General features: G+C 37.1%; 2 protein-coding genes across 4 annotated transcripts; both read left to right on the forward strand.

Moving 5' to 3' along the window:
* Nucleotides 1–9359: 9359 nt before the first annotated feature.
* LOC113281699 (U-box domain-containing protein 4-like) lies at nt 9360–17987 on the forward strand. 3 transcript variants are annotated; one of them, XM_026530516.1, is made up of 6 exons: nt 9360–9762; nt 10817–10913; nt 11469–11749; nt 13690–13806; nt 14083–16152; nt 17356–17987. In XM_026530516.1, exons 3-6 carry the CDS (start codon nt 11474–11476, stop codon nt 17413–17415), a joined length of 2523 nt encoding a protein of 840 aa, XP_026386301.1. In that variant the 5' UTR covers nt 9360–9762; nt 10817–10913; nt 11469–11473; the 3' UTR covers nt 17416–17987. The 3 variants fall into 3 exon arrangements, with proteins under 3 accessions (XP_026386301.1, XP_026386294.1, XP_026386285.1); XM_026530509.1 differs by having other exon boundaries at nt 10826–10913; XM_026530500.1 differs by lacking the exon at nt 10817–10913.
* Nucleotides 17655–20050, forward strand: LOC113362292 (photosystem I P700 chlorophyll a apoprotein A1-like). Its single transcript, XM_026605198.1, has 4 exons — nt 17655–17676; nt 18664–18836; nt 18926–19053; nt 19321–20050. The coding sequence occupies exons 1-4, from the start codon at nt 17655–17657 to the stop codon at nt 20048–20050; spliced, it is 1053 nt and encodes a 350-aa protein (XP_026460983.1).
* The last annotated feature ends 2361 nt before the right edge of the window (nt 20051–22411 follow it).

Consider the following 22411-nt stretch of genomic DNA (forward strand, 5'->3'; position numbering starts at 1 on the left):
TCATGAAGTTCCACAAGCTCCCCTTAGTAGTTATTCGTCTTCAATCGATGAACACCGTGAATTCTAATGCTCAACTACACTTTCTATCCTAATCTGAGACTTAGCTATAAGTAGACTAGAAATCAAGACTTATAGTTCTGGCAACTAAACTTGACAAACAAGCTTGAGATAGCAACACTTGCTAGTTCGACCGAGCAGTGCTCTAACAAGTAACTTGGATGCGCCGTCTGTGTTCGATTGATAAGCATTGACTTTTTATGATTGTCGAAAAAAAATCATTTTGACCCCACAACACGTACGTCCTGGCTTCTTCCCTGGTGTTGAGTAGCTTGGGTTAGAGAGAATATATAACTAAAAAGGATTGTGTAGATTATATTTGGAGATTAAATCTATAGCTAATATAATTGGTTTTTCCACTGGTTTTCAGTTCAGTTTTGAGCAAAAACCAAAACTAAAACCACTACTTTCGGTTTTAAATTTCATGACAAGTGATAAAACACCAAGGTGACCAAATATAATAGACAAAAACTCCAACCATAAGTTGAGATCTATAAAAACTCTATATGGAACAAAATTGATACAAAAAATCGCAAATATTTTAAAGTAAGTAAATTACATCCATTTCATTTCTAAAAAGTAACAACACTACCCATATGTATTTTTTTTTTCTATTTCGTTAAATTCAATCTTCATTTTATGATTGACCAACAATACATAGCCTCCTTTTCTTTGTTATCTATCAACACCAGCAACACCTCCTCCTCCTTCCTCACACCACCGTACCCACTATCATTTTCTGATCCTCCACCAATGCCAAATCTGCGTCCTTTTCATCCTCCTTTCCCAGCACCTAGTACCACCTCCACATTCTCCGACTCCAATACAATCAAATCTCATTTCTAAACCACCTCCATCATCTCCGCATCCAATTTTACGACCTTCATATCTTATAAGGAATGGTCAGGTAAACTCATTATATATATGTCCAGATCCCCTACCAACAATGCCTTCTCCTTCTCCTTCTATCCTCTACCAACATCACCAAAACCTCAAGATCATCATCGTCGAAAATCCACATCAAAAAATAATGATACATCATCATTGTCAAAACTAGGGTTTTGTGTTGGTGAGATGCTGATAAAACCAAATTTGGTTTCATCAATTTTTACAAATACTAAACAACGTTGAAACCAATTTTTCTGTTGGTGAAATGTCAGAAAAAAGATGAAACCAGATTTGGTTTCATCAAATTTTACAAAAACTACAATATTGAAACCATTTTTTGTGTTGGTGAAAACAGTAAGTTTTGATGAAACCAAATTTGCTAATTTTTGCCTACTTTTTTATCATGAAACAAAAGTTTAATGGTGAAACTATACGCTTATGTTGAAACCATCATATAAATTTTTCCTAGTTTATTCAATTTGGTGCATTTGGTTTCTTCGTTGAAGTTGTGTTGGTGAAATGCAAATTTTATGTTGAACCAAATTTGGTTTCATCATTTTTCTGCCTAATTAAATGGGATATTTTTGACAGATTAAATCAAATGGGGATTTTGTGGATAATTTTTTTTGTTGGAGTTTTTATACATAGATTTTTTTTTGTTTGCTTAATAATAAAATTTTATTGATTTCAAAAAGGTTTACAAAAAAATTTCAAAACAAGAGAAAAGCAATCTCTCATGGTTGAAATACTTACATGCAAGCATTTTAACCCACAACTCACCCAAACCTATAGTATGTAGTATTAGGATTTTCCATATGTAACATAAAAGAAGGCCTACACAAGAAAAATCTCTTTTCACCTCTAGGTAAAGTAGCCCCCATCTTTGCCATGCTATCAGCAGAGAAGTTAATCTTCTTATAACTGTGTATAAAAGTATAACTAGTAAGAGTTTCCACTATTATATTCCACCTAGTTTGCACATACCATGGTACTTTTCTGGCTGCAAAAGAATTGAGAACTGACATAGAATCAGTCCTAATGCATAACTGGAAGAATCCCTCACTTATTGCCCATTCACATGCATTTATTACAGAAAACACCTCTGCCATGAAATTGGTAGCAATTCCCATTCCTCCTGCAACAACAATCAAAACTGTACATGTATTATCTTTGCCTACAAAACCATATCCTGCCTCTCCAGGGTTATTTCTTGCAGCTCCATCACAACACAATAATATTTGATTTCCAATGGGGAAGGAAAAAGAAACATTCCTGTATTTTATACCTCTTCACCCTCCTGCATTTCATACCAAAATTTTTAAGAATCAGTAAGTCCTCCACTGTATTCCACATACACCCCCTCATCCTAACTTCACACTCCTTAGTAAATTGCAGGATTCTCTTCTTCAGCTCCTCTGCATTTGGATGCACTCCATCATAAACAACTCTGTTTCTAAGAAAGCATAATTCTTTCATAGTTATGAAAGCAGCAGACCTCCAGATTTCTTTTACTGCTAGGATTTTGGATTTTTCCAGAGTAAAGATTTCATCTATGGATATAGGATTAAAGAAAGCAAACATTCCACCTAGCCATTGCCAAATTTTTTCACTAAAATTGCAGTACCAGAGTATGTGATCAGTAAATTCTTCAGCTTGCCTGCAAAAGGAACAACTTGATGCTACATTAAAATTCTTTTTTCTCATATTCTCATCTGTATTCCATACACCTCTCATTATCTTCCATATATTACTTGATATACTAGGATGTATTGTGTTCTTCCAAATCTTCTTTATCCAATGCAACTCAGGATATTTTTTCCTTATACAGTTCAATGCAGTAAAAACTGTAAAATCACCAGTTTTTGACCATGTCCAGATTCTCCTATCATTCTTTCCATCCACCACTGTTAAATCATTTACATTTATCAAGCTTGAAATTTCAGAAGGAATAGACCATTCACTGCCCCTTAATAGATGCTTCACCTTGAGCTCAGGATTCTGCAACATAAAAGCATTGTCACGATATAAGGATTTGAATGTCTGACTTGTGATCCATATGTGATTCCATACTGAGATCTTTTCTCCATCAGCTACAAGCCATCTTGAATTATTAAAAACATCATCGAGAACCCATTTAATCCCAGACCATATAGAAGATTTCTTATAATAGTTTATCCATACACCATGTTTATCTTGAATTTTAGCTTGAATTTTTTTTTTGCCCATTAATCATCACCATTTTGCATTTTCCAAGTCATTTTCATGAGAAGTGACTTGTTGATGTCTTCTAAACTTCTCAGACCTAATCCACCTTCTGCATATGGAGCATTTATCTCTTCCCATTTTATTGTCAACAATTTCTTCTTAGATGAATCCCCTGACCAAAGGAAGTTTCTAATTATTCTATCACACTCAAGCAAGATAGTGATGGAATAATTTTTGTACAATTTCTTTTTGTACATAGATAGTGATACCTTTGGGGTTATAACTCACGACCTGATTTTTTTTTTTACTATAATCCTTCCACTAGAAAATGGTTCAGTTCGGTTTTTAGTTAGTGAAAAATACTAGGACCCCCCTACTATATGGGTTCAACATATAGAAGCCCCACAAAATGGATCCTTCACTATCAACTCCATACTTTAAAAAAATGATACTGCTAGGCCCAAAAAATTAATTTTTCTTCAAATCTGGCCCATAATTAATTATTATGACTTTTAGGAATGACAACACTACCCTTTTCTATAAATACAAGAGGAATATCAGAAGATTCTTTTTATTTCTATATTCTCTTTCTCTCTCTTTCTCTTTCGGCTCTATCGAATTCAGTTCGATGAAAAAGAAGAATAATCAATTTGATTAAATAGATTTCATTGTTGATCATCATTTAAACTACAAATATGGATCAGTCATTCAATCGATTTTATGTGAATCTAGGTTTCAGTTAGTTCTAAGCTGCATCAGATTAGGTTTTCGTTGGTTTAACTGGTTTTATGAAGAATTTGAATCTGGAATTTTAGGTTTCAGTTGATTCGAAGCTGCATCAGGTTAGCTTTTCATCATTCTTACTTTTCTTAGTTCGATTAGGTTTTTGATTTTTGTTTTGGTTGATTCTATTCAGATCTGAGAAGAAGAAGACCCTGGTTTTTCTTGAATCTATCGAAGATCTTCAATGTCGTTTTAACCTTAATTACTTGCTTTTTGTGCAGGTTCAATAATGGAATTAAGAAGATCTTCAACAGCAGCAAAACTGAATTCGTCGTCATTTATTTCAGCTTTGACAACTACTAATGAAGAATCATCTTATAATAATAATTCATCTGAAGATTTGGTATGAGCAAGATCTAAAAATCAGTAAGATTTCTCTCGTTTTTTCTTGAATCAACATGTTTTAAATCTAGGTATACGTTTAGATTGTTGTTGTTGTTGTTGATGATGATGTTTTAGAAGATAAATTGATTGAATACCGTTCTACTGATAATAAAATTTCTCACAAGCTTGATGAAGCAAACTTTATAGATAGATGTAAATGAGACAAATATCAGTGTTTTTACTAGATGTGAATCATTAGTTGAAAATTATTTTAAAAGAAAGAACAAATTTTCATGAGAAGACAGAGCTAATCGTTATCAGTAGTTGTAGAGGGTACTAATATTCATTAACATATTTATGTACTGTGTGTACCATTTCAGTGATTATGTATGTCATAATTCCTTTTGAACAATGAAGTATGAAATTATAAATGCTATTGTTTTGTATGGAAGTGATTTTTGATCCAATATTTTTTGGATTTCTCAATTATAACCAGTAATGGGTAATAACTAGTTGTATCTAATTCTCATTTGATGCTTAGTTGTGTGTGAATTTTAAGCAGAATTGGCAGTAGATGTTGGTGTCTTGTTAATTGGAGTCTCTTGGTAAGTGTTGATGTGGGTAGAACCGAGAAAACAACAACAAGTATTCATATATATTCTCTCCCTCTCTCCTTGTATTTTTTGACGGCTTGGGTTTATTATTGGAACACTGACGAAGTAAGATCAGACTCCAGCTAACGAAGTTGTTGTTTCGTATGAAACCTTACCTGGTGGTAAGAGTTCAAATTTTCTATTTTGAATCTTAGTTTATCTTTGATTGATCATGGTGGTTCGTCCATGCAGATGCCCAAAGCCAACAGTTGATGTTATAGGAGGACTTGCGCTTGGAGGTGGTTTAGAATTGGAAATGGTTAGTGATTTCTGCTAACTAGTAGTTATATGGATGTGTAACTAGTAGTTATACAAGCTATATGGATCTGTAACCACTAGTTACACAAGCTATATGGATGTGTAACTGCTAGTTACACATCATGGGATATAAAGTTTATGTTCTATATATTGCAGGTTCTTATGAAAAGGTATATCATGCATATTGGAATGACTAGATAACATTGGTTGGCAGTTGCTATATGGCCAACTTGTTCTCAGTAAAGGACCATCATTCGGTTTGGATGATGATCTATCTAAAGAAGCGAGTAAAGCAGGTCAATTCTTTATCCTAAAACTCCCTCCCTCGACTCTTCCATGAAAAGGAAAAAAACTATTCAATGCACTCAAATTCTTTTTAAATTTTTTTTTGGGAGTAGCTTAGGCACAAAAGCAAAAGATAGCAGAAGAGGGTTGCTTCGGTGCTTAGTATTGGTGTTGATCTTAATACAATGTCGACTGAAAAGTTTGTTTATTTTGTTTTAGATCGTAACAAAAGAAATATGAGAGAGCTTGGAATATAATACCTTTGAGTTTCCGTTCAGCTCTGAAAAGATGGTAACTACATTGCGCGCTGGGGCAGAGTATGCTGGAGTTCCTGTACAGAATTGCGTGCTTATTGCTGGAGGCCAATCTGGTGTATCTGAATCTTAATGCATAGTCATGCCATGTATCTTTCTAGGAGGAGGTCTATGATTTCTTATATACATCAACATACATTATGTGTTCATTGTACAGTTCATGATTTGATCATATTTGCAGAGTGTTATAACTTGGCAAGATAAATGGACTTGTAGATACTAGTTATATGTCCTAATTAGATGTGTAACTTATATATACACATGCTAATTAGATGTGTAGCTACTAGTTACACATGCTAATTAGATGTGTAACATATAGATACACATGCTAATTGGATACATATAAAGTCTATGTTATATGCATGATGATTGTTTGCTAGAAAGTGGTGGTGACAATCGTCATAGGTAATTATTTGATTTCAGTTTATACTACAGTTAAGATTCGATTTCAGTAAAATCCATATTTGATTTAAACGAAGGAGATTTAGCTGTTATTATACCTATAAATGCTTATTTAACTATGAAATATCATTAACTAAAGACATAATTGAAGAATCTGGGTTAGCTGAATCATTAGGATTTTCAGTTGTCTTAATGTATGAGAAAAGTATTGGTGAAGCTTCTAATTAGGCTGTTTATTTTCCCGTTCACATATGTGTTTGAAGTCTTTATTGTTTAACCACCTTGTCAAGGATGCGATAGTTCATGAATTGACCTCATCTTTCGACGTTAACTTCGTATTGCAGATAGGAAAATTTGATCTTCATATCATGGAGGGAGAGTTTGCTGATCCTCAGATTGTAGTTATGCTTGGTGAAAACGGGACAGGGAAGACGCCATTTCTTTGCTTGCTGGTACACCTTTTTAGATCCCTCTCTTGTTGTTTTTAGTTTCAAATTCTATGTCTAGACTGCGCATTTATTCATATTACACAAGTAGGATGCATGTGTAACTTCTAGTTACACATGTTATATGCTTAGTAGGATGCATGTGGAACTCTGAATTACACTAGACAAATGCATGAGTATCTTCTAATTACACATGCTAAAATGAACAAACCTTGTAACCAAAAAATTATGCATGACAGTTACATAAGCTTTATGGATGTGTAACTGCTAGTTACACATGCTAATTGAATGTGTAGTTGTGATGTGGATGTGTATCTGTTGCATATGCTTATACTTTGGTGTGTTTGATGAGCACTTGTTTTGAGTTTGCAAAAAATTTGAATTCTTGCAGCAAAGTTGTTTCTTAAGCTCTGGTTTTTAATTACTTGATTTCACATCTCCTTATGATATAATTTGATTTCGTGTAGGTGAAACTGAATATATATTGTTGTATGTACTGTTCATTTTAATCTTATAAAAATTGATTGCTTGTTGTTATATTTCAGGTTTCAGATAACTTCATAAAAGTTGATTGCTTAAATGTGATAATGGTCTCGCTGGAATTGGAGTTGACGCTGAATACACAAATCAAATGCATGTGTAACTCTCAGTTACACTAGATAGATGCATATGTAACTCTCAATTACAATAGACAGAAGCGTGTGTAACTTCTAGTTACACATGCTAAGAAATTATTGTAAATGAATACATGTATTTTTTGTATGCGTTCTTTTTGATGTCTATTTTTTTGATGTGTAACTTTGAATTACACATGGCATAAATGTGTGTAACTTCTAGAAACATTTGCCATATGCATGTGTAACTTCTGTTTACACATTCACACTATACTTTAATGATTTTGGGCCTAGATTTAATAATTTTGGCTTAAATTTAAATTTTATTTAATTTGGGGCTTGACAATATATAAAAGGGCATGGATGTCTTTTAATAACTCGGGGCCTAGATTTAAACTTCTTTTAATTAAGGGCCTCATATTATGGTTTACCCATGGGTCGAGCCTTAGCCTAATTTTCCCTTTTAGTTATTTGGTTTGGTTCGGTTCAGATAGGTTTTACCGGTTACCTGTTACCATGTACATCCTAGTCGTTTCTTTCATTGGTGTTTGGACCTTATAAGGCTAACTCCTATGGGCTAGATTGAGCTGCTAGATTGGCCAAAAAGTGTTGCAAATCAAGAAAAAAGTGTGGGAAAAAAGTTAACACTACTTTTGTCTACTTCTCTCTCCTAGCAAGTACTCGCATTTCAACTAGCAGCGAGATTGAAACGCTGAATGATTCAACTCTCAAAAAGTGGTCCCAACGCTGAATGGTTCAGCGCTCACAAAAATCACAAAAATCACACGGATCACAAAAATCATAAAATTTGATATGATGGCTGAAATTTAAAGCGCTGAATGGTTCAACGCTCAAAAAGTGGTCCCAACGCTGAATGGTTCAGCGCTCACAAAAATCACAAAAATCACAAAATTTGATTTGACGGCTGAAATTTAAAACGCTGTACCAAACAACGCTGGACAGTGGTCCCCGATGACGTGGACTGCTAATCTAGCTGCTACATTAGACTAAGTCTTGTGGGCTAGATTGGAGGTGCTAGATTAGCACTTAAGTGTTGCAATTAAAAAAAAGTGTGGCAAAAAAGTTAACACTAGTTCTCTCTCCTACCAGTTGCTAGCATGTGAACTAGCATGCTAGATAGTTTCGCTGAATGATTCAGCGCAAAAAAAACACCTTTTCGCTGTATGGTTCAGCGCTGGATGATATATCTTTTAATCTGACGGCTAAGATTTAAAGCGCTGAACCATTCATCGTTGTGCGCTGAATGGTTCATCGCTAGGCTGACGTGGACTGCTAATCTAGCTGCTAGATTAGCACTCCCATAAGACTTAGGAGGTAGTCCTAACTGACGTGGTCCCAACGCTGAATGGTTCAGCGCTCACAAAAATCACAAAAATCACACGGATCACAAAAATCATAAAATTTGATATGATGGCTGAAATTTAAAGCGCTGAATGGTTCAACGCTCAAAAAGTGGTCCCAACGCTGAATGGTTCAGCGCTCACAAAAATCACAAAAATCACAAAATTTGATCTGACGGCTGAAATTTAAAACGCTGTACCAAACAACGCTGGACAGTGGTCCCCGATGACGTGGACTGCTAATCTAGCTGCTACATTAGACTAAATCTTGTGGGCTAGATTGGAGGTGCTAGATTAGCACTTAAGTGTTGCAATTAAAAAAAAGTGTGGCAAAAAAGTTAACACTAGTTCTCTCTCCTACCAGTTGCTAGCATGTGAACTAGCATGCTAGATAGTTTCGCTGAATGATTCAGCGCAAAAAAAACACCTTTTCGCTGTATGGTTCAGCGCTGGACGATATATCTTTTAATCTGACGGCTAAGATTTAAAGCGCTGAACCATTCATCGTTGTGCGCTGAATGGTTCATCGCTAGGCTGACGTGGACTGCTAATCTAGCTGCTAGATTAGCACTCCCATAAGATTTAGGAGGTAGTCCTAACTGACGTGGACCGCTAATCTAGCTGCTAGATTAGCACACTATAAGACTTAACCTAATAATATCATAGGACTTAGGAGGTTCCCCTAGCTGACGTGGATGGCCAATTTAGCCGCTAGATTAGAAGATCATAGGGGTTAGCGTAAGTAATTCTCCAAGACAGAGAAATCAGAAGAAAAGAGATATTACGAAAAAGAAAGAAAATAAGCAGAGAAATGATTTTTCATATCTCCTCTCTTTCATACAAGGACTGGGGTTTGAGTCATTTGACCAATTTCTCTCCTGTTATTCAATTTCCATCAAATTTCATTGAATCAAAAGCTCCACGAGATTCGTTTTGATTGATCGGGTCTAGGGTTTGTAAAAAGAAGAGATGGGAAGAGAAATTCTGGTTTCTTCAATTACTGATGTTAATTTTTAGAAATGATTCTTCGAATTTCAATAGGAGTTTGATCCCATTGGAAACCTTTTTCTCTTTCTTCTTTCTAGGGTTTTCATTTCCTTGTTCTGTGTTTGCAAAGGAATTCTCTGATGAAGTTTGATTTGGGGTCTGAAACTTAGTTATGCTGGAAAAAGGTACATTGTTTTTCGATCTGAACCTATTTGATTTTTCCTTTTCTTTTACTAGTTCATGCTTTCATGAATTTTGCGTATTGTTTATGCTTTCTAGAGTTTAATTCTTCATTTGAATATATATGTTTGTTTTCTTTCAATCCATGTTGGGGTAATTATATTAGTTATCGGTAACTGCTGCTACTAAATATGTAAGGTCTTCTTTTAACTGACAATAATATACGTTTTCGTTCCTATCAGGGAAAATGGATACCTAACTTTTGAACTTAAAGGTCTACCAGGGAAATTGTCTGATAAGAAATAGTATGAGAAGTATAGTTGAATAGAGAGTGCACTTATCAATTTTAGTAGTGCGGTGAAGGAGTTTTGTTCTAGTAATCCGATTCTTTTCTTAGTTTTCTTCTCTTTTCACAATTCTTCAATTTATGTGGTGCAAAGCATCAATAGGTCAACTCTTTGAATGCTCTTGCTCAGCTATACTCATTTACTAGTGTATTGATTAGTTCGTTTTAAAAGTCAAAGTTATATGTTGATTGAAGCGCTTCCATACTTCATGGTTGTAACACATAATAACCCCAGATAGATCCCTTTGAAAAGTATTGAAACATTCTCTATGAAGAATATTAAAGAGATCCTGAATATTTTGAAATGAAATAGAGGATAGTGTTGTTTTAGTGTAAAGGCTTCAGGCCTGTCAGACTTGTATAAAATTGTTGTTACTTGGTACTTTATGTACTTGGAATTCTAAATTCTTAGAACAGTTCGTAAAACCCATACTTTCTGTACTTTCTGTTGATGGGATTCTGTAGGGGTTTCTCTGAAATTTGATGGGCCACAAGAGGCGATAATACATTTGATCTAATATGGGATACACTTATGTTAGGAAAGGGGGAAAGGTGGAAGCTTTCGTTAAAGTGTAATGCTTTTATTACCTGCAGCATCATTAGGGAAGAAATAGGATGCACACGCAAAAACTATTTGCTCTGGAATTTCTTGGTGCGTGTTGATAGTTTTGCTTCTTCAACAGACTTACCTCATCATATTTAACTTTCTTAAGGTATTTTAGGTGTGTAAATTGTTGTGGAAATGCTGGTGGTGGATAGCATAGGAATCGAAGCGAAGATATATAGGAACCTGCTTTTCCTTCCACCAAGGTGAATTATCTGAATGTTATTCATTATTTACATGAAGATAGGCAGTATAACATTTATACAAATAGCACCACGCAATCCAACGTAGTATTGCCCAGTTTGCTTGTGTACCAAAACTAGAAGAATGCTGTATCTTAACTTAAATTAGAACAACTTTATTTTCTCATGTTGGCCAAACTGAAAATCTATGTAAAAGCTGAATTAAGGTTGCCTAGTGTCGCATGTGGTCAGCAACTCAGAGCGGGATGTAGTAATCCCATTGTCTGACGGCGAGTTCATAATGGCTCTGTTGTTAGGCTCTGAGCAGGCTAGTGCTTCTCAGGCCCTTCACTAACTTCTTTGTGGAAGAAAATGTCGGAGAATTGATGCTCTGATCCACCCAAATACCTCTTGGCTGAACACTTAAACATGTTAGGCCATGTAGATTACTAATCTGACTTCACGTGTCAGATTGTGATTTTTCTAAATTATTGGTTGCTGCTGATGTTTAGGAGAATTTTAATTGGTTTGTTTTTTGCTTTTGCTAAGAAGCTTCCTTTGTATTTTCTGTTGACACAGGTGTAATGGAGATATCATTGTTAAAGGATCTGCTGAACAACCTCTCTCAATTTAACAACTTATCTTCTTCAGACAACATCAAATCTGAACCAGTTCAAAAATATTACATAAAGATAAATGAGATAGTGAAGCTTTTGAAGCCGATACTTGATTTAATTGTTGATTCACAGATAGCTTCAGATGAACAGCTAAATAGTTCATTAAAAATGCTGGATGAGCTTATTAACGAATCCAGGGAGCTTTTCGATAGCTGGCATCCGATGACGAGTAAAGTTTATTTTGTACGTTACATAATTTGCACCCAAAATCATGCTGTTATTACACAAATTACTTCCCAAGCTCTACTGGTTGCCGCGGCTAAGCATCTGAGAGAGTTTGGTGATATGAGATCTGGTTGCATTTGCATTGCTGTTTTTCTTTTCCTGGAAGTCACCTTGCTGACTTTCACATAGTTATGATGTTGCTGTCTGAACTACTTACTGGCATTTAGCTTATTCACCAGAGACTTCATATTGTGTTGCTAATCATGTATCTTGATAGGTGACAAGTACGTGAGTATATAAAGGGTGAAATACTGCTGTTATGACCACACACCTTTGAGAAAGCTAGGGTCCTAGGGATGCATATAATCAGTTGGATTTTCTACTTACTATATTTTTTTGTCCAGGTTTCCAACTGCAGGATAGTCATTAGGAGATAACTCATAAGTTAGTGAGAACGTATTATATTTTTTAGCCAATGCTTAATTTTTAATGCTGATTCAACTTCAAGCATCACAATAAATATAACAACTTGTGATACACTTGGGTATTGTAGATTGATGTAGCATGACCGGTGTGGGAATCATATTTCAAACTCTATTGATTTACTGAGGCATTTCACATCATGTTTTCCCATAAAATTTACCCAGAAATAAAGGATGGAGCAACAACATATCATGGTGCAGTATAAGCTTGGATTACTGCATTAACACAAAATAGATATAACCCTTGTCTGTTTCCTACCTGTCTTAGTTTTATTGTTTGTAGTCACGGTTAATGGTGCCAAGTCGTTCGTTGTTACTTTCTTTCTCTTGGTTCTCCATTAATATAAAGTAGTTATTGCTAATAAAGGGGTGATTATGACAAGTAAAAGTCTTGAATATCTAAAGGGTCAGTAAAGTGTACCGGGACTCTGCTTAGATTGCTATATTAGTAAATTGGTTTTGTATGGTCAGAAGAGTTGAGTATTACAGCTCTCTGGAAATCTTAATTTGAACTAAGTAAGCATACAAATTTAGTAGTTACTATTAAATGTAAGGGTTTGTATTTGAAATCGTACCTGCTGTCTCTGTGTTGAAGTTCGATTCAAGAAGTCATGTATTGTTGGTATTCTTAACGAATGAAATTCTTTAGTGCTCGTAATCCAGGATTAGCTAGCTTTTCCCTCAAGCTTCTTGCTTACAGACAAAGACTAGATGAACCGCTTTTTTTGTATTTGATTATTCTCATAGAAGCTACCTGTAATAAGCAAAATGTTAAGAAAGTGGTACTTTTCCACCAGGGTTTCATATATATGGAGATTTTTGAGTTAATTGGTATTACTGAATTGATATATGCAAGTTTGTCATACTTGTATTAGGAGCTGGAAGTTATTGAAATCTTTTATAAAATATGTAATCAGCATATGTTAGTGCAGAAAGAGATTTGTGGTGAGGTAACAATAAGGATACCATGGTCGGGATTCTTGGCATGTCATAAATTATGGGTTTTTTCCCTTTTCAATCTTGTGCAGTGACTAACAGGATTACCCCTGTGATTGAATATACAGTGAGATTCAACGAGTCCTTATTGAAAAATATTGGCAGGGAAACAATTTCGACTCTGCACGTACAAATTTTACCATAGTTTTTACAAACGGGCGATGCTTGTAGTGTACTTTATACTGTTCATTTTTCGATAGATGTAGACCCAATTATGTATATACATTATTTTGGTATGATAGATTTGTTGCGCAATTCCAGAATGACTTGTCTATTTAAATTTGGGAACTTGAAGAAATCTTAGCATTCATCTGTCAGTAACTTTGTGCCATCATTTAGAGGTGGATCAACCAGCACTGGTGCCCACATTTTGATCTAATATGTTTGTTTTTGCCTGATTCTTTGATTCTTCCCACCTGAGTATCTTCATCAAGATCTTCTTTCGCTAACCAAACTGACATCATTTGATTATTTCTCCAGGTTAATCAGATCGAATCACAATTAACAACTACTCGTGCTTCTTGTCTGGAGGTTCTCCGAAGGGTGAACGCATTGGAACAATTATTGCCTGCCGATTTGACATCAGCATCAATTGAGGTAATACTTATTTTGGTCTCAGTTATATATACTGTGAAAAGAGTATATATTTTTTCATCAAAATTTGTTTGGTTTTTCAAATTAGCTGAAAATTTTCAGTTACTCAAAATGTGGTGATCAAGAGTCTATAAGTTATTAACCACCATACAGCTTTGTGTGTTTCTGTTGGATCCATATGCTGCTATTTCTTACTGATGTTTCAAATGAATGCAGTGTAAGCTGCCTTAAAAAATAATATGTTTTCTGGCATTCACGTTTGAACATGATTTACTGCAGCTTTGTATGCAAAAAATTCAAGAAATTGGTTACGAGCATACATCAAATGTTATTAAAGATGCTATAAGAGATTTACTGGAGAATTCTCTCCCCAGGTCCGAGAACCTGGTCAAGATTGCAGATGCCCTGAGCTTAAAATCAAACCAAGAACTGCTAATGGAGGCTGTGGCCCTTGAAAAGGTGAAGCTGCAGGCCGAGCTAGTTGAAAAGGATGGAGAGTCTGAGCATATCGGAAATATGATTGCTCTTGTCACCCACATGCATGACCTCCTTGTTAAGATAAAACAATCTCAGAGTAATGCTGCAGTCCCGATACCTGCTGACTTTTGTTGTCCTATCTCATTGGAGTTGATGACAGATCCAGTGATAGTTGCATCAGGACAAACTTATGAACGGATTTTCATCAGGAAGTGGCTTGATCTTGGTCTCACAGTTTGCCCTAAAACCCGCCAATCTCTGGCGCACACAAATCTAATTCCTAATTACACTGTGAAGGCACTAATTGCAAACTGGTGTGAGTCAAATAACGTCAAACTTCCTGATCCTGTAAAGTCTGTTAGCTTAAACCAGCCTGCAGCCCTTCTTGCTCGAACAGAATCCAGTCTCAGAGACTCAAATGTGCTTCCCCCGCATGCATCCACTAGAACCAGCTATCCAAGGTCACCTGAGTCAATCAGGTCCACTGGTTCACCATATAAGAGTTTGTTCTCATCTAATGGAGCCCTCCGAGAGAGAGCTTCTCCATCACATCCCCGTTCAGCCTCGGATGGTAACATGAGTAGCAGAAACGTAAATGGTTTCGAGTTGGATGTTGGTAGAACGTCGTTAGGAAGCTCTGGGGAGAGGGAAACCAATTCAGAAGATAGAAATATTGGTTCCGGTGGGCACACTTCAGTGTCATCTAGAATGGCATTTTCTGATGCCAATGGGGCTAACAAACAGTTTAAGAGTCATAGTCGAAGTGCCTCAGTTTCCAGCGTAGTTTCAGATAGAGGTTATTGCGAAGGAACTCATGAGGGAGCTAATGAGGGCTCACGGGTGTCTAGTGATCTTGCTCGCTATAGCAGTGATGCTTCTGGTGAAGTTATGTCAGGTTCTCTTGCTCCAGCTTCCACGGCCCCACATGTAGAGCCGGAGTTAACATCTCGATTTGCGGAGGCTCGGTCTAGAAGCCAAACCATCTGGCGCCGGCCAACCGAAAGGTTTTCCCCAAGGATGACTTCATCTCTCTCTACTATTGATACAAGAGCTGATCTTACTGGCCTTGAGTCCCAAGTTAGGGCATTGGTCGAGGATCTGAAGAGTACTTCAGTTGATTTACAGAGAGCTGCAACATCAGAGCTACGTCTTCTTGCGAAGCACAACATGGATAATAGGATTGTAATTGCAAACTGTGGGGCAATAAGCTTGTTAGTCAGTCTTCTTCGATCAGTAGATTCAAAAATTCAAGAGGATGCTGTAACTGCACTTCTCAACTTGTCAATTAATGATAACAATAAATCTGCAATTGCAAATGCTGATGCCATTGGACCCCTCATTTATGTTCTCGAGACTGGCAGCGCAGAGGCAAAGGAGAACTCAGCGGCAACTCTTTTCAGTCTCTCTGTTGTTGAGGAAAACAAGATTAGGATCGGTCAATCTGGAGCAATCAGGCCTCTGGTGGAGTTGTTAGGAAATGGGACTCCTCGAGGGAAAAAAGATGCTGCAACAGCGTTGTTCAATTTGTCTATTTTCCACGAAAACAAGGCTCGAATTGTTCAAGCAGGTGCAGTCAAGTATCTTGTTGAACTAATGGACCCAGCTGCTGGGATGGTTGATAAAGCAGTTGCTGTTTTGGCAAACCTTGCAACAATACCTGAGGGAAGGAGTGTGATTGGTCTGGGAGGAGGGATTCCCGTTCTTGTTGAGGTTGTTGAACTAGGTTCTGCGAGGGGAAAGGAGAATGCAGCCGCAGCCTTGCTACAACTTTGCACAAATAGCAATAGATTCTGTAGCATGGTTCTTCAAGAAGGAGCTGTCCCACCATTGGTTGCTCTATCACAGTCAGGCACACCCCGAGCGAAAGAAAAGGTACACTGCTTAACACTTTAGCTACTCCAATTCTGCACAGACACACGTGAAAACTTCAAGGTGTTTTAAGGTAAAAGCATGTGGCTCACCATTGCGTTGAGCTTGAGACCAGAATTTGTTGCTTACATCATTGACGGCATACATTTCGATATTCCTGTATGCTTATGCATATCTGATGTTTAACCTCCCATGGCTTAAACTCCCAAACTGTCTCGACCAACTATTTTGAAACCTGTATTGTTATATTCGAGTTTCATCAAGTTATTGAGTAATCTTTTGCATCCTAGCACCATAATGGGGTACATCTCTGCGTGAATTGTAGTCTGTAAGCCCATGCCGTAATCACATGATGAAATTTTACGTAAATACTATTTAAGAAACCACACCGAACATAGTATCTTTACAGGAATTAAACCACTCTGTGGCTTCCAGTACACCATTACAATTGAATTTTTGCGGGATTTATCATCTACGGAAAGTTTCTTGTGGGAACCGCAAATTAGTTGTTTCAATCTGTTCATATGGTTTTTGCTCAGGAGAAATCAGCTTTCATAGCTAATGAAAATTGAATTCATGGTTAGTTTATTTGCAACTCTGCAAGGATGGTTTTCTTGAAAACCTTGCTTAAATAGGCTACTACTTGGCCCATAGATGACACAGGCTCATAGTTCGGCATATAGACAACAGGAGCAGGCTACTCTTGTTCTTTGTAAAAGAGAATAGTGTTTCAATTTTCAAAACCTCATGTTTAACAGTAAATATAATGGCATACAAAGCTTTAACTTCCTTGTATTATAGAGCTTTGCTACCTAGTGGCTAGTGTTTACTGTTCATATTTAATCATATTTATCATCTCCATTTATTCAGATCATCCTGTGTCACTATATGCTGAGGCCTTTTACCCAGTCGATAATGGATTAGGAACCAACTTTACTATGCACTGGAATGCACCTGTGCATATTTGAGTGAATATTCTGTGGCTATGATCATCATGATACTAAAATCATGATATTTGTGCTTAAATTGTGTAAAAAAATTAAGTAAATCTTCTCCTCGTAGAGGCTATCCTAGGACAAGTCCTGCTATATGCTCAAAAAACAAGCTCTTGAGATAAAGTGTGTTCTCCCTTTACCGATAGATTGTGTTGTTTAGCCACTGTTTCAAAATCCTAAAATTGAGATTTTTTTTCGTGGAAAATAACAGGCACAAGCGCTTCTTAGCTACTTCAGAAATCAGCGACATGGTAATGCCGGGAGAGGTTGATCATGACCATAACTGATAGCATTGGTGGTTAGTTCAACCTTGTGATGTGAGAGAGTTTCTATAAATACTTAAAGTCCATGGTGATATAATACAGTATGCATTTAAGGGGTCTTCTTGAGACATTGCTTGTTTGTAAAAAACTCAAAAAAGAAAAGCTTGTGGCTGGGGAGAGGGAGGGAGGGAGGAGATGATTGAAGCCCATTAATGTATTCTTGTATATGCAGTGGCAGATTGCAAATATGGAGGGTTACAGTCCTGAATGTGAGTGATCTAGGACAAGTAAGTCTCGTCTGTTTATTGGGGTTACCATATTGAAATATACTGAAGATCGGTTACTATATTGAAATATTTGCCGAATTTGTTTATTGGGGTTCTTATCTTCGTAATTGTTATTTTTCTTGTATTGAATGTTTCGCGGGTTCCTTTTCCTTGTATACGAGTAGCTTATTCTCTTTCATGTCATTTTTTAAAACCTGTTTTTGTCACTTAGCATGTTGCTGGAGAAGCAGTGTGTATTTTTTATCTGTAATCCCCAGTGAATGAGTAACATCGTCTTAGATGAAATTCATAAACTACTTTGATACCATAAATAACATCACAGTGTGTGTTACAATGTAAGTAACGGAATTTGAACCGTCAATATTTAATTTTAATTTTGATTTAGCTGTGATCACACTAAGATGATCATCTCATGGCTATTGAGAACGATTCAACTCATATGGTTCTATTTTTCAATCTTTCTGACTTGCTCCTATGGAACCAAGGTCAAAAAGATTGAAAAAGTCAGTCATTCACAATCGTTGATGAAGGATTCCTCGATAAGTTAAGATTTAGTAATCCTTTTTAGAAATCGAATGGATTCGGTCTTTGCGTAATCCTTTTTAGAAATCGAATGGATTCGGTCTTTGCGTAATCCTTTTTAGAAATCGAATGGATTCGGTCTTTGCATGCGCGAGGTCTTGTACATACGCAAGGAAGGTAAGCGTAGTCAAAAAAGAAAGAAGATAAGTTATTCTTTCTTTTATCACTTAAGAGCAGTGCGAGATGGAAATTTCATGCACGGTTTTGCATGAGAGAAAAAAGTGAGGAATCCTCTTTTCGACTTTGATTCTCCCACTCCAGTTGTTGCTTTTCTTTCTGGAAATTTCATGCACGGTTTTGCATGAGAGAAAGAAGTGAGGAATCCTCTTTTCGACTTTGATTCTCCCACTCCAGTTGTTGCTTTTCTTTCTGTTACTTTGAAAGTAGCTGTTTCGGCTTCAGCCACTCGAATTTTCGATAGTCCTTTTTATTTCTCATCAAAGGAAGGACATCTTCTTCTGAAAACCATAGCTATTCTTAGTATGATATTGGGGAATCTCATTGCTATTACTCAAACAAGTGAAGCGTATGCTTGCATATCCATCCATAGGCCAAATTGGGTATGTAATTATTGAAATTATTGTTGACTCAAATGATGGACATGCAAGCATGATAACTTATATGATGTTCTATATCTCCATGAATCTAGGAACTTTTGCTTGCATTGTATCATTTGGTCTACGTATCAGAACTGATAACATTCGAGATTATGCAGGATTATACACGAAAGATCACTTTTGGTCCTCTTTTTAGCCCCATGTCTCTTATCCCCAGGAGGTATTTCTCCATGAGCAGGTTTTTTTGGAAAACTTTATCTATTCTGGTGTCAAGTCGAAGTCGGGAAAGAATTTACAGATGTTATAAAGGTCCGTTGAGCGCTTCATGGCTATGTCATAATAGATCTAAACACTTGCCCCAGATCGATTTTCATATCATAATTGCTTTAGTAAATAACTAAACAAAATATATAGCTGAGAGATAGGAAGGAACGGAAGTAGTTCTAAATAGATTTCAGAAGTTCACTAATTACTTGACTGTTGGCAGGTTTCTTTGTATGTGTTGTCCGGGAAGAGGAGGACTCAATGATTATTCGTTCGCCAGAACCATAAGTTTAAATTTTGGTGGATCGAGATCCCGTGAAATTCGTTCGCCAAAACCAGAAGTTCAAATTTTGGTGGATCGAGATCCCGTAAAAACTTCTTTCGAGGAATGGCCCAGATCAGGTCATTTTTCAAGAACAATAGCTAAAGGCCATGATACTATCACTTGGATCTGGAACCTACATGCCGATGCTCACGATTTCAATAGCCATACCAGTGATTTGGAGGAGATCTCCCGAAAAGTATTTAGTGCCCATTTCGGTCAACTCTCTATCATGTTTCTTTGGATGAGTGCCATGTATTTCCATGGTGCCCGCTTTTCAAATTATGAAGCATGGCTAAGCGATCCTACTCATATTAGACCCATCGCTCAAGTGGTTTGTCCAATCGTGGGCCAAGAAATACTGAATGATGATGTGGGTGGTGGTTTCCGAGGAATACAAATAACCTCTGGATTTTTTCAGATTTGGAGAGCGTCTGGAATAACTAGTGAATTGCAACTCTATTGTACTGCAATTGGTGCATTAAAATTTGCGGCGTTAATGCTTTCTGTTGGTTGGTTCTATATGAGTTTGAAGATGCACATCCGTTTTATTCTCTTTTTATCATGGAAAGGTCTGTTTGTAGTCAGCATTAGCATGTTTAAAGAGAAAAAACAAAGAGAAACGACGTAAAATGCATATGCTTCTGAACTTGCAGCACTACTAACCCGACCCACTTTTGTTCGGTTCATTTCCCTGGCAAGTTGAGCCGTTAATACACTATCAATTAGTTTAAGTTTATATCAAAATTGAACTTAATACTCATTCATTACTTGTGGCTGGTGAGGTTTGATCTTACCACACTCCGATGATACCATAAATACAAATCCACTACACATACTACCTCACCCCATAATTCAACGAATCATCAACATCCACATCCCACAGAATAATCAACCCGATAGGATCATATGGCCTTTTACAAAAAGCGGACAATATACTACTGCTTCAGGATACAACTGCCTCATTAGCGCTTCTGCGCAAACTCACCAAAACCCCCTTCCACCATCCAACTTCCTTTGGGCACTCCCATGTCCCCCAAAAGTATAACTTTTCTTATGGAAAGCAATTAATGAGGGTTTACCAACCCTCAACATTCTTCATCGCATCCATCTCACCAACTCCAACCTATGCCCTCAATGCAGTTCTAATCCCGAAACATCCAGTCACATTCTGCTTCACTGTCAGACAGCTATAGATTCTTGGAACCTCTTACTAAACCACCTCAGAAACATTCACGTCGCCTCGCAAGGCATACCCATTTCACTACCTCACCAAACAATCATATCTGAACTCCTTCAAACAAAAGTACCTGCATCGATAACCACAACCTTCTGCTTCCTTTTTTGGTCCTTATGGTTAACCAGGAATTGTGAGATGTATCACTAACAACAACAAAATATGATAAATGTAATGCAAATGGCCATCAAGCTCCAACAGGAATATTCTTGGGCCCATACACACCTCCCACCGGTGCTCCCAGGGATGTAGTCATATCCAAACCCAGCACAAAGAACAGTAACAACTTCAACCATCTTTGTAGGATGGCTCAAGCCTCAATCGGATTGGATCAAAATCAACACGGACGGTGCAACAAGAGGAAACCCTAGCATAGCGGGAGCAGGTATTATTTGTAGAAATGAGGAAACCAACACTATCCTAGCAATAACACAACCTCCAGGCATCACCACAACACTTGCAGCGGAAACCTGGGCCATGCACATAGCCTCTAAAACGGCGACAGAACGAGGATGGTCAAAAGTCCAATTTGAAATTAATGAGATTTATAACCTCAGATACAGACCCCCCTTGGTATATATCTGACCTGGTTGCAAAGATCAAACAAAGGCTCCCCCAAATTCAACAATATATCGTTAGCCACATCTACAAAGAAGCAAATCAAGCGGCAGATGGTTTAGTAAACCGAGCAGCAGATGATTGCTCCACAGGGAGACTCATGACAGCAGTATGGGAACATACAATTCCGCAATCTATTAGTTCTATTGTAATAGCAGACTCTATGGGTATTACGTACCCCCGTGTAATTTCAGTATAATATAATAAATTTCATGCTTCAAAAAAAAATCCGCTACATTAAGGAAGGGACGATTCTTATTATATGTTATAATAATTTAAATAATAACAACCGCATAATTGTATGGCCTTGTTTGGTAGAATTTACGATTATCGATAATAACTAGATTTCAGACATCCTTTTCTTTTAATCATATTTTTGATTTAGTGTGATGTGGCTTCGCTTCGCAACGTTGTGCATTTTTTATTTGGTGTCGTGAGGCTGCCCCAACCCGTAGCGATGCATTTTTTATTTGGTGTGTCTTGGATTCACCTCGCCCCGTCGCTTGGGATTTTTGGTTTGGTGTGGCTCGGCTTCGCTTCGTCCCGCCCGATGCATTTTTGATTTGGTGTCGCGTGGCTTCGCCTCGCCCTGTCGCGATGCATATTTGATGTGGTGTAGCTAGGCTTCGCATTGCCCCGTCGCGATGCATATTTGATTTGGTGTATCTCGGCTTCGCATTTCCCCATTGCAATGCATTTTTGATTTGGTGTGGCTCGGCTTTGCCTCGCCTCATCGCTTAGGATTTATGATTTGTTGTGGCTCAGCTTCGCCTTGCCTCGTCCCAATGCATTTTTGATTTGTTTTCACGCGGCTTCGCCTTGCCACATCCTGATGCATTTTTTATTTTGGTTTCGCGTGAATTTGATGTAGTAAACCTTGAATTTGGTGTGGCGGGGCAATGCGCTAAACCTTGAATTCTGTGTGGCTTTATGCATGTACAGTTAGGCTGAATAAGAAATGAAAAGAAGGTGAGCAGTCCAAGTGTTTGGTTTTAGTAACGCAATAATGTATATGTTGCGAAATAAAAATAAAAAATACACGCTATCCTAATTCCGACTGATTCCAAATATAAGTGGGTACATAGATAGAGTGAACGTCACTGATCAACTTATCCATCCAAACAGTTAGGTGCAAAT

Source organism: Papaver somniferum, chromosome 1, assembly GCF_003573695.1.
Source record: "Papaver somniferum cultivar HN1 chromosome 1, ASM357369v1, whole genome shotgun sequence".
Taxonomy (NCBI): domain Eukaryota; kingdom Viridiplantae; phylum Streptophyta; class Magnoliopsida; order Ranunculales; family Papaveraceae; genus Papaver; species Papaver somniferum.

Coding starts and splice junctions, on each gene's coding strand:
- LOC113281699 (XM_026530500.1), top strand. Junction 11,750..13,689: donor TGACGAGTAAAGTTTATTTT/GTACGTTACATA, acceptor TTATTTCTCCAG/GTTAATCAGATCGAATCACA. Junction 16,153..17,355: donor CACCCCGAGCGAAAGAAAAG/GTACACTGCTTA, acceptor GGAAAATAACAG/GCACAAGCGCTTCTTAGCTA.
- LOC113362292 (XM_026605198.1), top strand. CDS start 17,655: ATGGAGGGTTACAGTCCTGAAT. Junction 18,837..18,925: donor CCATCCATAGGCCAAATTGG/GTATGTAATTAT, acceptor CCATGAATCTAG/GAACTTTTGCTTGCATTGTA. Junction 19,054..19,320: donor ATGTCTCTTATCCCCAGGAG/GTATTTCTCCAT, acceptor GACTGTTGGCAG/GTTTCTTTGTATGTGTTGTC.